The following is a 20,189-nucleotide window of genomic DNA, read 5'->3' on the forward strand; positions in this document are numbered from 1 at the left end:
TGAAGGGTAGATGTTTGGTATAAGAAGAATGGTAATTGAGAGGATGGAAAAGAGATAAGATGAGTTTTTATAAGGTTTTGATGTCGGCAAAATCGAACTTATAGACCTTTCTTCATTGCAGTTGGGGTTTAGTGGTTTCCCTCCTAAAATTTTAGGATATAATTTCAAATACTTAGACGGGAAATGTGAGTCCTTTTTCAATAATTTAAATTTTATATGAAATTTCCAAACCATTTATATTTAGAAAAGTTATGTATTAAATTTGTGAATCTTCTTAGAAAATATATTATGCTTTCAAAGAATATATTATATCACTATTACCTTAATGGAGGAAAAATATTAGAAGAAATATTTTACTAGAAAAGTATACTATTCCAATATTTTTAACTTTTTGTAAGTCATGTTTCAAATAGGATCATTTGGTATCATAAACGGATAAATTTGTCTTTATCAGAAATCCCCTTGCGCAACAGCGTGGAACTTTGTCGTAGAACAAACCGAAATCTATTTACCAACTTTGTAATATTTTCAATTTCGATAACATAATTAACAAGATTGGGCAACTTGTGTACTGATTTTATGATCATTTTTTAATATTTCATGTTACTACATATCTTGTCTCTTTGATAGAAAACATAATTTAATATTTTTGAGAGACCTAGGCATTTGTTAATGAGGGACCAATTTTTGTAATAAATACACAAAGATATTGAGCTCCCAAAAATATTTTCATGAAAAAAGTGGAAGACTCATACATCATAATATCTAAATTAGCCCATGACTTCAAACAATATCACTCAAAAATTCATAATATTAAAAAATAGAATTGTTTATGAATTTTAGTTTTTAATTTTGACAAATTTGATCAGTATTTAAACCATATACGGAGTAGTTCACAAGGTGATTTGTAATATAGTATTTTCTATGACATATAAAACAAGAGGAGGCTAGAAATGACATCTCTTCACTGTCAATGTTTTCCAAGGAAAAATATTAGCTACATATTTATCCAAATATTTTGATTTAGTAACCACAAATATAATATTAAGTAGCCAACCATTAATAAAATTATCTTCAGTTGAATGCAAAATAAGAAAACATGTATATTCGGTCACTGATATATGTATAAGACAAAATGATTACACAATTGCTTAATTTTAAGGAATATGTATATTCTTATTGAATCATTCACTAGGAATAATTAAAAAAAATATGAAGACCTAGTTATCAGTACTGTGTCAATTAATAAAATCAATGGTTTTCTTTTTGGTGTTCTCCATCATTACAATTAACCTTCAATGGCACGTCAACCAAGCTCTCTTATTCTAAGGAGGCCGGTGCATAGTTAAGGCCATTTAGGCGATGGCCTAAGACCTCCATTTTTAAGAGGCCCCATAATTTATACTAGTATATGTATATATATTATAAGTATACCCGCTGAAGAATATAGTTTCATGATATAATAGAAAATTGAAAGAAACATTAAAAGATTACTATGAGTCTATGACATCTTTTATTTACTTGATATTCCATGAAAATATACACCCTAAACTCAATCAAGGTGTCTGATTGAGTGTCAGAATTAGTCATCTCGGAGAAACCCCGTAACAAACTATTATCAGTGGCAATCTCGTTCAAATTATGAGGTATTGGTCCAGAAATGTTGTAGATGACATGAACATGGTCTGGTTCCTGTTCTACAATCCAGTTGCCTCATCCTTGGCGCACTGCTCTCCGGCCTTGTGACCTAGCCCTCCTTGCCAGTTTACCTTGATGAAAAACAGAATCTAGATATTGTTTGGCAGTGCATCTTGTAGTACACATGATGTGGGTGGGTTTTAGAGGATGTCTAAACAAGAATACGAAGAGTATATGTTTGGTATAAGAAAAATGGTAATTGAGAGGATGGAAAAGAGATAGAGATGAGTTCTTACAAGGTTTTGATGTGGGCAAAATCTAATTTATAAACCTTTCTTCATTGCATTTGGGGTTTAGTGGTTTCCCTCCTAAAATTTTAAGATATAATTTGAAATACTTAGACGGGAAATGTGAATGTTTTTTCAATAATTTAAATGTTATATTAAGTTTTCAAAATATTTATAATTAAAAAAGTTATGAATTAAATTTGTGGACCTTTTTAAAAAATATATTATGCTTTCAAAGAATATATCATATTGTATTACCTTTGATGGAGGAATAAAATAAAGAGAAATATTTTACCATAAAAGTATATCATCCCAATATTTTTAACTTTTTATATGTCATGTTTCAAAGCCGATCATATATTGTTATCTAAAATTGATAAATTATATCTAAAGGCAATGGGTTTTATCAAAAATCCCCTTAAGCATCCATTTGGGACTTTGATGTAGAAAAAATTAAAATCTATGTACTAACTTGGTCTAATTTGCCGATTATATAATTAACAATCGGGTCGTTTGGCTGGGTTTAAAAGAAGTGATTTATTGATTAAAGTAAAAAATTGGATTATAAGTGAGAAGTTGGGTTAGGTTTATAAGTTATCAAAAATGTTTGCATACCATAACCTTTTTGTTGCAAAGAAGCGGTGGATTTGAAAAAAAGCTCCATTTCTAAGCTTCTACTTCCATCTTTTTCTAGCCAAAAAAAGCACTTCTTTGCTTCAGCCAAACGGAGGGGAAATTTTTTTAGCCCGCTTCTTTTACAAATAAGCCAAGATGTGGTGTGTCCAAACACCCACAATGACTGAGCAACTTGTGTAAAAAATTCATGATTATTGGTTAATATTTTATGTTATCTAGTTTTTCCTTGTCTTTTTGGATAGAAAATATATTTTAATATGTTAGAGAGATCTAGGTATTTATTAAGAGAAACTAGTTTTTTGAGCAAATGACATAAAATTGTTATTGAGCTCTCAAAAAAATTATTATGATAAAAGTGGATGATGTGTACATCATAATATCTAACTTAGCACATGACTTCAAAAACTAACACTCATAAAAAAAATAGAATTGGTTATGAATTTTAGTTTTAAAATTTGAAGAAAAAAATTGATGATTATTTAAACCTTATACCGAGTAGTTAATAAGGTGGTATTGCAGTATGGATTATTTTCAATGACATATAAAATAATAATATGCTTTAAATGACATCTCCCCATTGTACAAATTTCATACCAAAAAGTATTAGCTACAAATTCATAGATACTTTAATTTATTAACCACTCATATATATTAGGTAGACCTCTATAAAATTTTAAAATTACCTCTAATTGATTAAAAAAAATAAGAAAACATGTATATTCCAAAACTTGTATATATAAGTCAACGACTTACAAAAGATTACTTGACACATAAATGTAAAAAAAATTCTTAAAGTTCTTTCATTTACTTCAAATTTATTTTTATCTGATTCAAATTATAGGTATTGGTCCACGAATGTTAAATCAAACAGCTAACTATAACTACGATGAATGAACAATATAATTATCAAACAAACAGCGAAGCAGCAGACAGCAAAACAGAAAAATAATAAAAGCAGGATTTTGAAGATATTGGTCTAATTTTGAAGGTATTGGTCCACAAATATTGAATCAAGCAGCTAACTATAACGAGGTTGTAGGTGTCAGTTTGGGGGTTTATCCTGTTTATTGAGAGAAACCCGGCTAATGAGAGTCAGCCGTCATCCATAACTTTCGTCAATCCGTCACCGCCTCATCCTTTCGTCAACCCACATCCGCCCCAACCATCCTCTCATCCCATTTCCTCCGTTTCTGAATCTTTAATTTCTATTTATTAGGTTTTTTTTTAATAAAATCGATATCTAATTATTTCTAGGAGTGTTCTCGGTGTCTTACTCATCTTTTTGGGGTTGTTGATTGTCCCCAATTCTTGGGTGTATGCTTTGGTGTGTTTTTGATTTGCGTCATGCTGCATTAAGAATGATTTATACGGTGTACTGGGAGATCTGGGCAACCCGCTTTAAATCTGGAATGGGGGTGATTATCACGAGAGCTCACCTCACAAAACAAAGGATTGTTATGTATTCCCATCCTCAGTTACACCATTCCACCAGTTACACCAACTGACATCTGTATCCCCATCCTCAGTTGGTGTAACTGATGATGGGTACGACCTGATGTTTCACTATCAGGTCGTAGTTGTCAGTTTGGGGGGTTTGTCCCTGCTGTGTTTCAGTATTTTATTTTCAATAAAATCTTATTTTTCGTCAAAAAAAAAAGCATTAACTATAACTACGATCAGTACATCAATATAATTATCAACCAAACAACGAATAGAAAGATAATTAAACTAGGATTTTGAAGGATTGGGAACAATAGAGGTTAACAAACTCCAATAATAAGAATACGGTGCTAATATCTCAACAATAACTATTTTAATGATGTATATCATATTATCATAATAAATAATGTTTTTTAGTTAGTTTGGCTTGTCATACTTTTTTATAATTATTTAAATAGATACTAAAAATAAATTTAAACAGAACAAAGAATAAAAGTATATTGTGAGATGAAGCATATTGAACATTGTATGTACCAGTTCTATTCAACTGAACCCAGAAACTACTTCACCATCTATTCGGACCAAAACCACAAAGTGACTTTTCATTCAGATAACCGAGGGAACTTGTAGCTTTTTATATGCTGTTTAAAATCAACTAAAATTTTCAGAATTGACATATGAATACAAACATAACAATCTCTAAGAATTATAATGGCTTGTTGCTTACAAACTTCCCTGCAGCTGGTTAAGAAAAACTTCAGCATTGTTTATGTCATCATCAGCTCCATCTTTCTCTGTTGGCAATTCATCACCTGCAGATATAGATATATATGGGGCGTAAGCTTCATCATCGAGGCAATTCAATTTTTTCAATATTCCTAACAAAGCCTCTTTGCTATCTTCATCGCCTTCTTGATTGCATAGCTTGAGAATAGCGGACAAGTTTGTAGGCTTTGGTTTCCAGAACTTTGATCCTTCGGCCAAGGCAGCCTCCTGCAGGCACGACAAAGCTTCAGAAATCTTCTTCTTGTTTATATAGATTTCTCCAAGTATCTCCCATGTGGTTGAATTTCGCTTCCCCCCTGCAACATCAACTATATCTTCAAAAAATTCTTCCGCTTTCTCAAATTTTCCGTTTCGAACATACCATCCCATTATAAGATTTGCTATTCTAGGGTCATATGTTGACTTAACTGTTAGCCAACCTTCATAAATGTTTTCTGCCATTTCAATATCATCCACCCTTACTAAAGAAGAAATAATAGCATGGTAGCCTAAATTTGGAATAGTAGGAAAAGTCTGCCTGTATATGTTCCAGACTCGTAGCGCTTCTTCCTTATTACCACAGCTACCATATAGGCTAATCAGGAAATGGTAAGGCATCCGATCTCGACCAGTGATTCTACCCTCAAGCTTCCTTAAATACACTTCAGCCTTTTCTAGCTGCCTCATCTTTATGTACATTGTTGCCATTGTGCTAAATGTGGTCCAATTAGGATTAATAGTATTGTCCAGTTTCATCTGTTCAAATACTTGCTCCATCTTTTCGGCAGATCCTTGGGATCCGCATGAAGATAACCAAATATTGTAAGTATATATATCAAGGGGTATCTGTTTTTCCATCATCTCTGAAACCACTGAATAAACTTTATCATGATCTTTGAAATTCATATAGAGAGTCATCATCACATTGTATGGAAGCGCATGGCTAGCATATCCTCTATCCTTCATTTGCGCAATCATGGATTCAGCTTTTTCTTTCTTTTTCGCATGCACATATGAGTTTAGCAGTGCCCCATAGATCCTTTTGTCTTTTAATGAATCCGGTAGCTTCATAAAGTAATCTTCAGCATCCGAAATTCCATGAACTTTTGATATTAGATCTAACTGAATTGCAGTGTCACTCGTAGATATTCTAAATCTTTCTGCTCTTACGTTCATCCACTCGTACACCTGTGGTACAAAGAAAAAATTAGATGCATGTTCTGAGAAAATAAATGTTATATCTTTAAGCTCCTGTGGAAGAACATTCTAGTATCCAGGTTATAGGCAAAGGTTTAGGATAAGCAACAGAGTAAACTAGCTTAATTGGTACATGGTATAGATGAGCTACAACGTTTAACTAACATGAGATCTCATGCGGGAATCATCCTTCTGCCTGTAATTCTCTACAAGTTGTCATATCCTTTTTTAGCTCTCTATCAACGATTTTTCAACACCTAAAAATATGTGTAAATAGTCAAAAGGCCGTCAAAATGGACAAAGTACAATCCTATCATCTAGTAATGGATAATAGTTTCATTGTTCGCAGAAGAAAAAGTTCGACGGAGACACATTTTAGTTGGAGACTCAGAGACCATTCTACATTACTAAATAAAATCTGAAACAATAATATAGATTTTAAAACTATTTTGTTCTGCAATTCTTAAATATCCAGCATGCTAAACATTATTTTCTACAATGTAATCAACTAGTAAAACAATTAATTTTGTAGACAATATTGTCAAGAAACAAAACAAACATCTTAATAATCATTAAAATTGAAATGCGTTGATGACTAAATTAAAAAATTGTGAAATGGTCTCCGAACCTCCAAATTAATACTGGTCTCTGTAGTAGGGGAGAGCGGGTGCGGTTTCGGTGCGGGTTTTGGATAAAACCGCAACCAGAACCGCATGTCCTCGGTTTTAAAAATCAAAAACCTCAACCGCAACCTCATCGTCGGTTTCGGTTTCGGTTTCATAACCTCGGATTCGGTTTTTATCGGTTCGGTTTCGGTTTTAAAACCGCATAAAAACAAAATAAAAGATTATTATACATGAACTATCAAAAACTTAATTAAAAATTGTACATCCATCCAAAGTTTAAATAACCTGATAAATAAAAATCTCAACCATAAGTATGCATAAATATTAAGTCTAAATAAGTAGTTGTATTACAAATTACCAGGTATAGTACAGTTATTTAGACTCTGATTCAGGTGCTATTTATTGTGTCTAATTTCAGATGCATGTAACACCCATTTTTTATTGAACTATTTACCAAATTTTCAACTCTCATTACAAAGTTCTGATACTAATGTGCAAAGACAGTCTGCAAACACATTTCTGGATAAGCAAAATCTCTAAAGAAAAAATATGCCTAACAGCAGTTTATATGGATGTAAGATTGAGCAGCCCTGACTATGATTTACATTGCCACTACATTAGATAATAAGATAATAGCCATCGAAAAGGTCATCTTATTTATAGTATATAATATTTATTTATAAATCGGATCGGTTCGGTTCTTTTTGGATCGGTTCCTAGCTATGATCGGAACCGAATAATCGGTTTCGGGTTCGGTTTTCAAATTTTCGGTTTCGGTTTCGGTTCGGTTTTATACGGTTCGGTTTTTAGCGGTTTTTGACGGTTTCGGATTTACTCGGTTTTTTGCTCACCCCTACTCTGTAGAAATCACCTCTATATTATCATAGTAGATTAGCAACCAGAATGATGTCCGTTGTCTCTAAATATATTTTATTTGGAAATAGCATTTTATTACAAAAAATTTGGAAGCTCAGATGTCTTCCATTGTTAACATTTAAAATGGGTAACATGCTAGATTAGAAGTAAAATCAACAACTAGCATTCAAAACTATACAACCCAAAATGGCTACCTTGAATGGGATAAAATGAAATTTGTACTCTAATTGAAAAATGTCTATAATTTTCATTTCTTCTATCTATCCATTCCAAACTATTTGAACTAGAAATCTAACCCACATGTTTGGAAGCAATGTTTTATTCCACTTTTTCATCATTTTCCCTACAATCTTCATCATAAAAAGTTAGGATCCACTCATATTTAGTCACTATTGTCTCACATATTCTTCCTTCCCTACGAAATTCTTTATAATTTTTCATTCTATTCTCTCCGCATTCAATTCCATCAATTGATCAGCCTAAGTGTACACTGCATTCCATTGGAATGCTCGAATGCTTATGCAGTTACTTAAGTTTTTCTGTTTCTAATTTTATTGATTAAGATGAGGACAAGGATTATGGGAGAAAGAAAAGGAAGGAGGCCTACTAAAGAACTGAAAAGACAAGGGACCTACTAAACAATTAAAATTTTCCTAAAAACGAGAAGAATGCTTCTCATGAGAATGCAGGCCTCGACTGATGAGGGAAAAGTGTTGACAGTACAGTGAAAACCACATATGCAAGGGTGAGATATTTTGTGATAAACATGTCAATATAATAATGCAACTGGTGGGGAAGAAAGTTGGAGGTATGATCATGAGAAGCTGGTGACTGGTGTTTAAGGTTTTGTATGATATCAACTGTTGAGTATAGAGTATAGAGTACACATTTTGTTAAAATTCTTGGCTGTCGAATAAGCACAAAATATATCAAAGAGATTCTCAGGCAAGCAGCTATATAAATTAACATGCAGAAGACCAAGATAATTCTCAAGCTACCAACCATATGGACAAACCAAACAGAGGGCCAAAAAAAAATTCAAGCTACCAACCATAATAGACAAGTGGAAAGCCAAGAAGACACTCGAGTTACCAGTCTATGTGGTTTCAGTTCTCACAGATTTGCCTCATCTCCAAGCATACTGTGAGTCGCTGGTGGTATGCTTTCTCGATTTTTGGATTTATGCAAAAGAAATTCTGTCCTTTAATATTGTTTTAAGTTCTAAATGGTGTGCAGTCCATTATTACAAATTTTACCATCGAAATATTTATATAAAAATGTCCCCGTACAGTTGTTAGTTGTCACCAGCTTATTCTTTTTTATTTTTCTAAAGAAGATCAAGGCCGGTCAGACACCTGGATGACCACCCTGTCAGAATATGGCTGAACGATATTCTACGGCTTATATGGCCAAACAAGGTCACAGGCTGTCAATCATGCTCTGGTAATGCAGTCACAGTTCATCCACCAGACTCGGCAACCTGTCTCCTCAGAAATCAAGGATACAGAGGTACGAGCCTATAGAACAAATCCTGTCACCTACTTATTCTTACAATCCAGATTCCAGAAGAAATTTAACTTGTATAAATCCAAATCTTTTGCATCGGGTCAAATCAAAAAAATTCTAAAATCACATCCAAAACCAAATGGACATACAACCTCTTGAGCTTTTCAAGCAAACTAAATAGGAAAACAAAAAATGGGGGGGAAAACAATTGGCCAAAAAATCTTATATAGTAGCCAAATATTTATCTGACACACATAACGACTAAAGTAGATTTCTATTTCACCTAGCAGGTATATAAGTATAAACAAGTCAGGTCCGGGGAGGCAACATTACATGTGTGAAAACCTGAGGTCAACTCCTAGCGGTAGAGGGTCTGTTTCGGTATAGGAAACAATTAACACCCAGGCATGAGCTTGGCTACCTTAGGGCGAGCCTGAGCGGCTGGTCACCCTGAATTTTCAACAAATATTATATATATTTTAGATAGTTGCCTAGATCAGCAGCAAAGCTATGTAGAAAAAAGGTTGAGTTATTATATTCATATCCAAGTGCTCTGTAGTTTTATAGATATGCTGTCGAATTCTTTGTATGGACTGCGTTTCTATTTTAATGTTCAAACATCCTCCATTCTCTTCTTACATCTTCTCTAACCTCAAATGAATTGCAAACAACCATTATCAACTCAAAATTACACCTAACCTAATATGCGAAACCTATCCTAATTACAAAATCTTTAAATTATGATTCTATACAATTAGAATATACACATGACCATGACATTAAAATATGCACATGTTTGGTAAGAATTCTAAAACAAAAAATTACGAATCTTAAAAAAAAAAAAAAGGATGTCACATATGTATGCTATAAATCCTGTATATTGGTTATATCTATGTTTTATCACTAGAGAAAAAAATTTGATACTATAAAAAAGAATTTGGTGGTATATGGGGAGGCCTTTATTGTAATTTTATGGTTTACAAGGATGTAAAACAAAAATGACATTTTTTTTAATTTTCCTCTATGTTAAAAAAAAAAAAAAGTGGTATTCTTTGTGGCTCACCAAAAAAGACTAGCCATATCCAGTAAACACAGAAACACTACTTGTGCAAATCCAGTATAGAGCATGAGCACCTGGCTACAAAGAACACATTCCCAGGCAAACACGAAACATAATCACAGTCCATCGAGCAATAAACTCAAACAGACGTCAAAACCCCTAAGAAAACTAAACTTCGCAAATCCCATCAAACAATTTACAAGAAACACACATAACTGTACCCCAAAAAAAACCAAACACATAGAGACACAAAAATAAAAATATACTTATATACCTCAAGGGCAAGCTTGAATCGCCTAAACTTCCTCAACTCCTTAACAATTCTACACAGCTCCCATTTCGTAAACCTCTTGCCTTCATTTTCACACTGATTCAAGATACTAGCCGCCCCCTTTTCTGGGTTTTCCATCAAAGATAATTTCTTGTAATAATGACTCCATTTCCACGCAGGTTTTCTCTCATAATCCAGAGTTCCGTAATTGTGAATCAGTGGTACAGCGCAAGTAGTACAGGGGTGTTTGCGCCGTGTAATTGATGAAAGATTGGTTGATTTGCAAAACCCAGATGGGAATTGCAGAGAATACGAAGAAGATGCATTGGTATTGCTGTGGAATTGGTGATGAAATAGAGGGGATTGGGGGAGAGTGGATTGGAGTAGCATATTTTGGGGGTTTTGCAGAGTATCAAGTTGCGAATTTATGTGACGAGCGTCTGTTTTTTTCGTGAGAAGAATGTTGCGGAGGGAGGCAGCTCAGTCAGGGCAAATGGGCGGATTTTGATGTGATTTATTTAAAATCAAATCCAAATTTCTATATTTTCAGTTTTTAAAATTACATTCAAATCGATATGATTTTATATCGGATTATGGTTTTTTGGAGACATATAATTTTTTTTAAAAATATATTAAAACTATAGAAGTGTGTGTCTCCATAAGATTTTAAAATATAAAGATATTTTTTAATAAATTGACATTTTTTCATCATTATAAATTTTTTTACAAAATTATAGTAATGCATATTGTCCTCATATAATTTATAAAAATACGAAGGTATTTTTCAAAAAAAAATAGACATTTTTCACCATTATAAATTTTATGAAATTATAGAAGTGCACTCACTAAATTTTAAAATATGAAGGAATTTTCAAAAAAACTAACGATTTTTCACCATTATAAATTTTACGAAATTATAGAAGTGTCCCTATGAGATTTAAAGTATGAAGGTTTTTTTCAAAAAGTTGACATTTTATTTGCCATTATAAATTTATGAATTATGGAAGTTCCCATAAAATTTGATTATATGATTATGGAAGTGCCCCCTAAAGTTTTGAAAGAAAAAAAAAAGAAGATGTACATGAGTAGTGTTTCCAGAGAATCCTCCATTCTAACGTAAATCAACGTAATTAAGCACCCATATACTACCTCCCAGTAATTATTTTAAAGTAATGCGGTGTTAGTAACAGTAATTAAGCTACTTGTGAATATTGGTGAGGCAATCTTTCATTGTTTATAATTGTGATATTTATTTTCTTTTTGACAAATTAGCATCCAGTATAGATCGAAATAAATATAAAGAAACAAATTTAAATATGATCTATATGACAATCTTACAAATAACATTTATCGTGCAGACTCCAATTTTTAGAAAACAATGAAGTGAAGGGAGTTATATGTAGCCTTGCCATGAACAATATGATATGTGTTATCATAAATAGGACATCCATGTCCTAGTACGAGGTAAGACATTCTTGTTCGGATGTATCATCAGGCGTATGATTGTGTCTACCTTCATATGTTGTTATCACCATTCGAAAATCCTCTGATAATCGTTCAATTCTCTTCTTCACGCGGCAATTACTGTGAGTACAACGATAATAACTTCTGCAAATACCAGTTATATAATATCAATCATATTTTACAATTAAATATACTAGTTGGTCCTAGTAATCTTTTGAAAGTCACTACTGCTACCGGTATTTCTCACTACAATTAGAAAAAAAGTATTAAAAATTGTTAAAGAATTATATTTGAGGCCCAAATTCAGTTTTGGTTTGGTGTATAATTTATAACTTGATGATCATGTAACTTGTCCATGTATTCTAGCACGCTCAGGAATCCTTTCTATCGTGTGAGCTCGAAGACGTCTACAATGTTGATAAGTCTTTTATTCAAGAAAGTATTTGAGGACTTATTTTCCGAGGACTCTATCAATATTTATACAACATACAAATATATGTGAGCTCAATTTTTGCAAACCTTTTACATGTTTATATTGTTGATAAATTAAAGGGTTGATTTTTAGCGTGAAGGATTTGAGCACGGAGTTGGATTTGGTCATTTCTACTTTACCTTTTCTTTCCGTTTGTGTGTACACATTGTAATGTTTAAATCTTTTAATAGACTTGAATGTGAGAATTATTCAATATGCATGGTTGCATTTCCTTTGAGTTATGTGAATTATAAATGTTAGCTTATGACCTTTGATTTGCAGGAGATTATATGAACTTTTTAAAATATTAGAAGTATAATGTCTTTAATATACTTATTTAAACTATTATTGTTTAGATATAAATTTTTTATATATATTAACATTTGATCATGTTTTAAATTTAAATTCTTTATAAAAAATATCATTTTTAAATACATCTTATGATATGAATTTATTTCAGAATGATATGTATTATTTTGATAAAATTAATATGTTATTTTATGATTTCTAAGAAGATGAAAGAAATATTCAACACCAACATATATAAGTTGGCTTTTAGGATACTCAATATTTGATCAAATTTAATTTTCTTACTAGATTGACGTTTAATAAGTCATGTTATGTCATATGTGTAATGCTAGTAATTAGAGTTCTTATAAATCTAGTATTTATAATTATTTGACAAATAAATATAAAATTATAATAGAGGCTCTAAGTTAAAACATCCTAATTAGAGCGGGTGAAATAAGTGTTGAGGGAACATGTGCTATAGAATATTGTACTCAGATAGTATTAATTCTTAGAGAGCATGGTTCAAGGAACACGGGGTTTCAGCAAGATATAACTAGGTAACGGGAATATGGGAGTATAAGAGAGCATAGAGGTGAAAACTAGATAATTTTTAATGTTTTCTTTATTTACGGCAATATATATTTCTACAAAATGTTACATATCATAAATAACTAACCAACTCTATTATTGTGAATTCGGTAAGATGCTAGACTATTTTATTTGTTATAATATATATTGGTATGTATTAAAATTGGACATTATATCATAACACCTATTCACCCCACCCGTATAGATGCATCCTATACGTGTAGCACCGGTTTAATAAAATTTATTAACTTTGTTTAACTCCGTTTGAAACAAACACTTATACATACCTCATACAGAAGTTACACTCTATATCTTTAACCGGATATACATGATGGACTTTACCTTAATGAAATCCTATTATGGGATTTTTGTATTGGTCAAAATTGTTTATCATGTTGGTTTTAGTATGTACATTAGTTGAATTTTTAATATACTATGTTGTGTCCATTATATTATAGACTACTCTTCCTCAAATAATTATAAAAACTCAACATCCTTAATGTTAATTGTTTTCTGAATTCAAAATGAGTAATGCTACTACAAATTCGGTACAAAACGATGTAGTATCGTGTCAGTTTGGAATCATTAAATATTACTATTAAATTATAACTAATAATAATACGACATGTGTCATTTTGTACCCATTTCTCTACCCAATTTGGTACACTGGCATTTTTTATTCAAAATTAATACAGTATCAAGCATGTTACGTGATGTCAAAGTACTATATACACCGTGTGTGCAAAATGGAGGACTTTTTAATATTTTTAAAAACAAATACATAAATTATATTATTACCTTGGATGAAGGCTGTTCTTGACAACTTTCTGGCCATATTTCCTCCATTTGTAACCATCATCAAGAACATCAATATCACTCCTTGTTTGAAAACAGAATCTCGGTTCTCTTAGCTTTCGTCTCACCTTTTTGGAAGATGAACTCCTCCACCTGCAGCCAATATTGTGATCTCTCTTCTTATCAAAAACAATAATTTAATTAAAAATCAAATTGGGATCAGGTAAGACGTGCTTTTATTCAAGCGAGAAAGTAGCTACAAATGACCTCATAAATCTTGTTAAATGTACTCATGAGTGGCTTTTATGTATCTTGGTAGGAAACTAAGTAGTCACATGCATGGTATATCCCCCAAATACATTTTTTGAAGTGTCTCTAAACTAAATAATGGTTTTATAGGTATTGTAACTTTGTACAATGGCTATTTACAGTATAAAGCCTTTGTAAAATTGGTCATAGTATTTTAATGTTAGTGAGTTTTGACTTAGTGATGGGTCTCTTTATCCAAATGGACGAAAAAAAATTTCAAAAATTTTCTTGCGGTGTATGTGATTTGTAATTGTCGAATTCAGCCTTTTTTATAGTTATATCAGTTGGGCTATAAAACAGTGTTCAGGTATTCATGACACATGAGCATATGAGATGGAAATACCTGACCAACTTGAAACCGCCAGCGCTGAACATTTAAGTCTGTTTTGATGAATCACTTATAAGCTCACCAATTAGCATATTAACAAAAAAAATTATTGTGACACCAAGTCCAAGCACCATTATCAAAATCCAGCTGCTTTGATATATAACCGCTAGGTATTCTAAAGATGGATTACACATAACAATTAAAAATGTTAGGATGCTGGATTCTGTTATTAATGAGCAATTAGTGTTGGAAATAGATACACGATTTATACTCTATTTTTTTTATCAACATGTAGATTTGAAAATGATAAGCAGGGAAAAACAAAACAAAACTAGAGATTTTATATAATCAACTTGCCATCAATGACAATAGAAGAGAGACTTATATAGCCAATATGTGAACAATAATAAATGAAATTATCATTACAAAGAAACTAATATAATAATACAACTTTCCAACAATTCTATATTGATATAATAATATTATATATGTTAACATCTCCTTAAACTCACGATGCTGAATCGATAGTTTGTCAAACCAAGTACGGAGTCATAAAATTCAAAAATCATATCCGCAACACCAAAAGAAGAATCTTCAACCCAACAACATCCAAGCAAAATACAAATTAACGAAAATCATAAAAATAGGAATTTAAATCAAATTAAACAAATTATTTTAAAATCTAATACCAAACCAAAATCAAACGATATTTCCACCTTCACTTGCGTCTACATCTATACCAACTCTAAATCAAACAATATCTACATCTACCAAAAAATTAAAACAAATCCAAATTGCAATCTAAACTAAACTAGAACAGAGTTTGGATCAAAAAATTATATCCAATTCAAAAAATGAAACCAAATTCAAACGGTATTAAATCTAACGCCAATTAAAAGCGATATCTAAATCTAAATTCAAGTCCACAAACTACATCAAATCTAATACCAAATCGGTATTGAATCCAAGTATCCTTAATCAAAACAACATTGACATCAAATTTAAACTATGTCCAATTCTAGTTGAATCGAAACTAAAATCGAATCTGAATCCATATCTTAATTATAATCGAGAAACCAATTGAACTAAATCAATAAAAAAAAAAAAGGAATACAGATGTGCCTAGGGCTACTCCCATCAAAGCGCATAAGAAAGCTACTCCCATCATACAGTGCATGACATAAAAAAATAGTCCCATAAAGGGTCGATGTGTCTAGAGCACCGGAAAAGACCCAAAAAATCATGAATGATCGAAGAAAATCATTAATCCCAAGAAAGACAACAAAAATCACCTAGAAAAAGAAGATCAAAGACTCAATATGTGGCCAAGATCGCATACAATTTTTCATCAATCTATCCCTCGTCGAACAAACCTAACTCTTGATATCACGATAAGGTAGGGAGAAATGATATAAAACTAGAAATTTTATTATATATAATCAACTTGTCCTCATTTACAATAGGAGAGAGAATTATATAGCCTATATCTCAACAATAATAATTAAAAAACCCGATATAATATTAATGCAACTATCTAATAATTTTATTTTAATATAATAATATTATATATACAGGTTAACAAAAAACATATTAGGGACTACTAAAAATAAAATGTAATGTAAATTACTAATTAATTCCATATGCTACCACACCTTAAATTTATTAAAGAGTTGATTTTGTTATCGGTTAAACATGATTTAGGAGGAGATATATTTAGTTAAAAGAATTAGGAGGAGAGTCCAGAAGTAGGACTTGAGAAGAAATTATGGGAAAATATGGGTAAGCCGGTATATTGCTGAACATTACTATTACCAGATGAAATTCTTGTTAAGTTCTGAATCCTATCCTAGTCTTCCACCGGGTAATCTGGGATTTTATCTCTCTACTGTTTCCACCAAAATTATAACCTACTACTGTCAGAGCTTATTCACCAGTTGCTGCTAAAATTGCTCTATTCTCCTCCATGATTCTGACTGCCTCACTAAAAGAAACCAATCATGCAGACTCCGCTTTGTCTTTGAACCATCACTCTAGCGGTGAGACTTTAGAAATCAATTATACATAATTGCACTGAGTTCAACTCATTATAAAGTCTTTGATATTTAACATAGTTAGTAGATGCATGGGCCTTGCGACCTATTAAATATATCTCACTAATATATAAGGCAACATTGCGTTTACTCCTTTTGGATGTATACTTCTGCTAGCACAGTCTTTTTGTTAGTTATGTTCAAGGCCTTCTTTTGTCAATATACCATCCACTGCATTTAGCTTTTACTGCTAAGCTTCATTCAAACCTTTCATTACCAAAATTCCAGAGCTACTAGACGTCTTTACACTGAATATCAACTCAATGATTAGGGCTATGAACCACTGTCATATTAAATATCTCATTTTTCGTCAAGTAAATCCATTGATTGAGCTCTCGATAACGTCGTTGCTTATAGAGATGATACCAGCTATAAATTTCAATATTTAAGAAAATGTAACACCAAAATATGTAATATAATTCTCAAGTCTAATTAAACTAAAACGACAGAACTATGATCCACTTATTAGTATAAATTTCTATCCCCAAAGTTATGAAAACAGATAAATCACATTAGGAGAATAGGCATGCATGTAGCTTAACAAACCAATGGAGAGATTGCTATACATGGTACCATATATGTAACTTCGAGTGCAATCTTGAACACAAATATATATTTAGTTAGTTACTAGCGGTTTTGGGTGGCTAATCTCTATTGATTATCCTTATAATTTATAAAATTGTAATTACTTTTACTAAAACAGTCACCTGAACAAGGTTGGGAGAGCAACTATACGTGCTTAAGAAACAGACTTGCTTAGGTAGAATTTATGTACATCCTATGCGGATATTTGTTTGTATTACAATACAAACCTTTGTATATATGGTTCTAACTGTATATGTTTGTTATATAAATAATCTTATTACAATAATAAAAAATACCGTTTGAGTTCAAACTGTATGTATCTTGTATAAAAATAATCTTTTTTAGGAATGAATTAGTTTTTAATAATAGTTTTTTCTCTATTTAAAGATACTTATATCGTATAGAGTTCACACTGTATCTAGAAGGGAATAGGGGAGGACTTGAGTGAAAAGAAATGGATAGAATGAAAAGTAAGGAAAGAAAGTGCTTGAGAATCATGAAAGAGATAGACAAATATATATGTAAAGTACTATACCATGAATCTTCTTCATTGGCACTGCCGCCGTTACATTTTTCTTCATGTCCACCCTTGCCATCCAAGTTCCTTACCTAAATCAGTTTAGCTATTAATTATCGTTTGCAATACAAGTGCTTCAATAATCATACTAATTAATCAATCATTAATATATATATCACCTTAGTATAATTAAGATCAATACGCACTTTGAATCATGTAAACATATAAAAAGTGATCAATCATGAAGACATAGCATAAGGAAGAAGAACAAGATCTAAAGACACACACCTGTTCTTCGAACCCGATATTAGAGTAGGCTTGATGTCCTAAATCCGAGGGAGGTTTGCAGGGAATAGTCGCAGAAGTAACGGTGTCAAGAGGGTTTTCGAAGAGCACAAAACCCATATCTTTCATTGAATTAGGAATCAAGAAAGAGACTTGATGGTGCTCATAAGTGGGCGACAATTGTTCTGATCTTTCCATCCCTTGTATCTTCTGTTTTTGCACTATATGTCGCCCTCTCTTATATTGTAGCTCCTTATGTTCGTTTAGTGGATGTAGTTGCATGTGGCCGTACAACGTGTGGGGCGTGGTCTCGAATAGTCTATGCTGTATTTTGTTGATTATTTTATTCGATTTAATTGCTTGGAGGTGGATGTTCATTGGTCAACTTAGCATCTATCTATTTGTGGAATATTAGGTGTTTTTAAACACTTTCTTGTGCCATTACCCTCTTCTTAAGGTTATTTATAAAGTTTTTGTTGACAATAAATTTCTCGTTTTATTTTACATTACATGCAGAGATAATTATATTTATACATGGATGGATTCGGACCAATTGAATATTACTATCATGTCATCGGCAGTAAAAATACGTTCAAGGATACAAATCCTATGTTGAGTATAATTGTATCTCTCGGCATTGATACAAAAAATTTAAAATTGAAGCAACGGTGAAAAATGAGACATGTAGGATGCTCTAACAAGCCTATATGGTTTTAAATGAAGAGAGGGAGAGAGCCGAGAGGGAGGGGGCAGGGAGAGAGTGAGGGATGGAAGGGGGAGAGAGGGTAGAGAGGGAGAGGGGGAGACCAGATAGAAAGGGGACCGGCGAAGAGGGGGATCAATGAGGGGGGTTTCCTTCAGAGCTAGTACTGGTATTATTCTTCTGGGTGCTCCATGGTCAATAATTTTCAAGGACAAGTACTGATATGCCTGAGCCGCAGTGGCTTTGGACTAACAACTAGGGCTGTTTAGATAATAAAATTTGAACCATAGGATACTTGTTCTACTTCTTATTTTTGTGTTAAAGGGGGTTTAGAACATCTCCAGCAGATAAGCTATATGATGTCTAAGCTATAATTTTGAGGAATATGCACCATAAATTCACTCCAGAGTCCCTGCTCATTCCCTAAACATATTCATTTTCCATTCCTCATAAATAAAATAGGTAATCCCTCTCCCATTTAATGATGCACACTCTTTCCCACACTTTTTTGTTAACAAAAAATTTGAATTTAATATTATAATAATAATAATAGGGAACACAAATACGGATTATTGTGATCAAAAAGTTATTGAGGCATTATCATAATATTTATCTATTTTTCCTCCTAAAATAATTAAATATTGACAATTCTGCTGCCAAAATCCCAGAATAGTTACAATTAGCATAAGGCTCCCTCCACAAGATGTTAAATTTGCAATAAAATTTTGACCCTACTACAGTACATAGCGCCTGTGAGGTTCCACACATTGTAACAAAAACTAATTCTTGGAAAAGAATATTTAAGCGTATAATCTCAGGCAAGTACCTGAAAGTTTGAACTAAGGACATTGTTCTGTATTGGCTCCTTCAAATTACTAACCACCCCAAACATATTCTTTACAAAACTAACCACCTTTTTTTTCACTTCACAAAACTAACCACCCTAATTCACATACACCAGGGGCGAACACCACACAAATTTTTTTTGCAGCAGGCCCCTCCCAAGGGCGAACAACAAAGATTTTACCTTATATGTCCGCCCCCCCACGGGCGAACATAAAAGGGAAAACTTTGTTGTTTTGCTCAAAAATTCTTCACTTCAGTTCGTTTATTTAATTTATAAAAAATTCAAAAAAAGGGGAAATTGTGATATATTATTTATATTATTATATTTTATAATATTATATTATATAATGATATAATATTACAAAATTATTTTATATTAAAATATAATATTTTAATATTTAAGCTCATAAAAGATAAATAATATTATTATTGTTTTATTTTTGTTAATCCGAAAACGTCATGTAATATCTTGTCCCGAATGCATTTGATCAAACACAACAATTTTATTCATAGAAGATATTAAAACAACGATAACACGACTTAAATTGAAAAGCAGAAAACAATCACGACGAAACTACAGACCACTTAATCGTCCTCGGACGACATTACACTAT

At 32.1% G+C, this 20,189-nt stretch overlaps 2 protein-coding genes and 1 non-coding gene across 3 annotated transcripts; all 3 read right to left on the minus strand.

Moving 5' to 3' along the window:
- Positions 1-4,574: 4,574 nt before the first annotated feature.
- Positions 4,575-10,802, minus strand: LOC108193141 (pentatricopeptide repeat-containing protein At1g02150). Its single transcript, XM_017359664.2, has 2 exons — positions 10,306-10,802; positions 4,575-5,954 (listed from the first exon to the last, which is right to left on the minus strand). The coding sequence occupies exons 1-2, from the start codon at positions 10,690-10,692 to the stop codon at positions 4,725-4,727; spliced, it is 1,617 nt and encodes a 538-aa protein (XP_017215153.1). The 5' UTR covers positions 10,693-10,802; the 3' UTR covers positions 4,575-4,724.
- On the minus strand, positions 8,807-9,011 carry LOC135148138 (small nucleolar RNA U3). Its single transcript, XR_010286030.1, has one exon. It is a non-coding gene; the product is annotated as a small nucleolar RNA U3 (small nucleolar RNA).
- A 791-nt stretch (positions 10,803-11,593) lies between the features above and the next one.
- On the minus strand, positions 11,594-18,324 carry LOC108193596 (probable WRKY transcription factor 12). The gene is made up of 4 exons (XM_017360315.2): positions 18,030-18,324; positions 17,760-17,833; positions 13,916-14,065; positions 11,594-11,910 (listed from the first exon to the last, which is right to left on the minus strand). Exons 1-4 carry the CDS (start codon positions 18,306-18,308, stop codon positions 11,757-11,759), a joined length of 657 nt encoding a protein of 218 aa, XP_017215804.2. The 5' UTR covers positions 18,309-18,324; the 3' UTR covers positions 11,594-11,756.
- Positions 18,325-20,189: the final 1,865 nt, after the last annotated feature.

This window comes from Daucus carota, chromosome 7 (assembly GCF_001625215.2).
Source record: "Daucus carota subsp. sativus chromosome 7, DH1 v3.0, whole genome shotgun sequence".
Taxonomy (NCBI): domain Eukaryota; kingdom Viridiplantae; phylum Streptophyta; class Magnoliopsida; order Apiales; family Apiaceae; genus Daucus; species Daucus carota.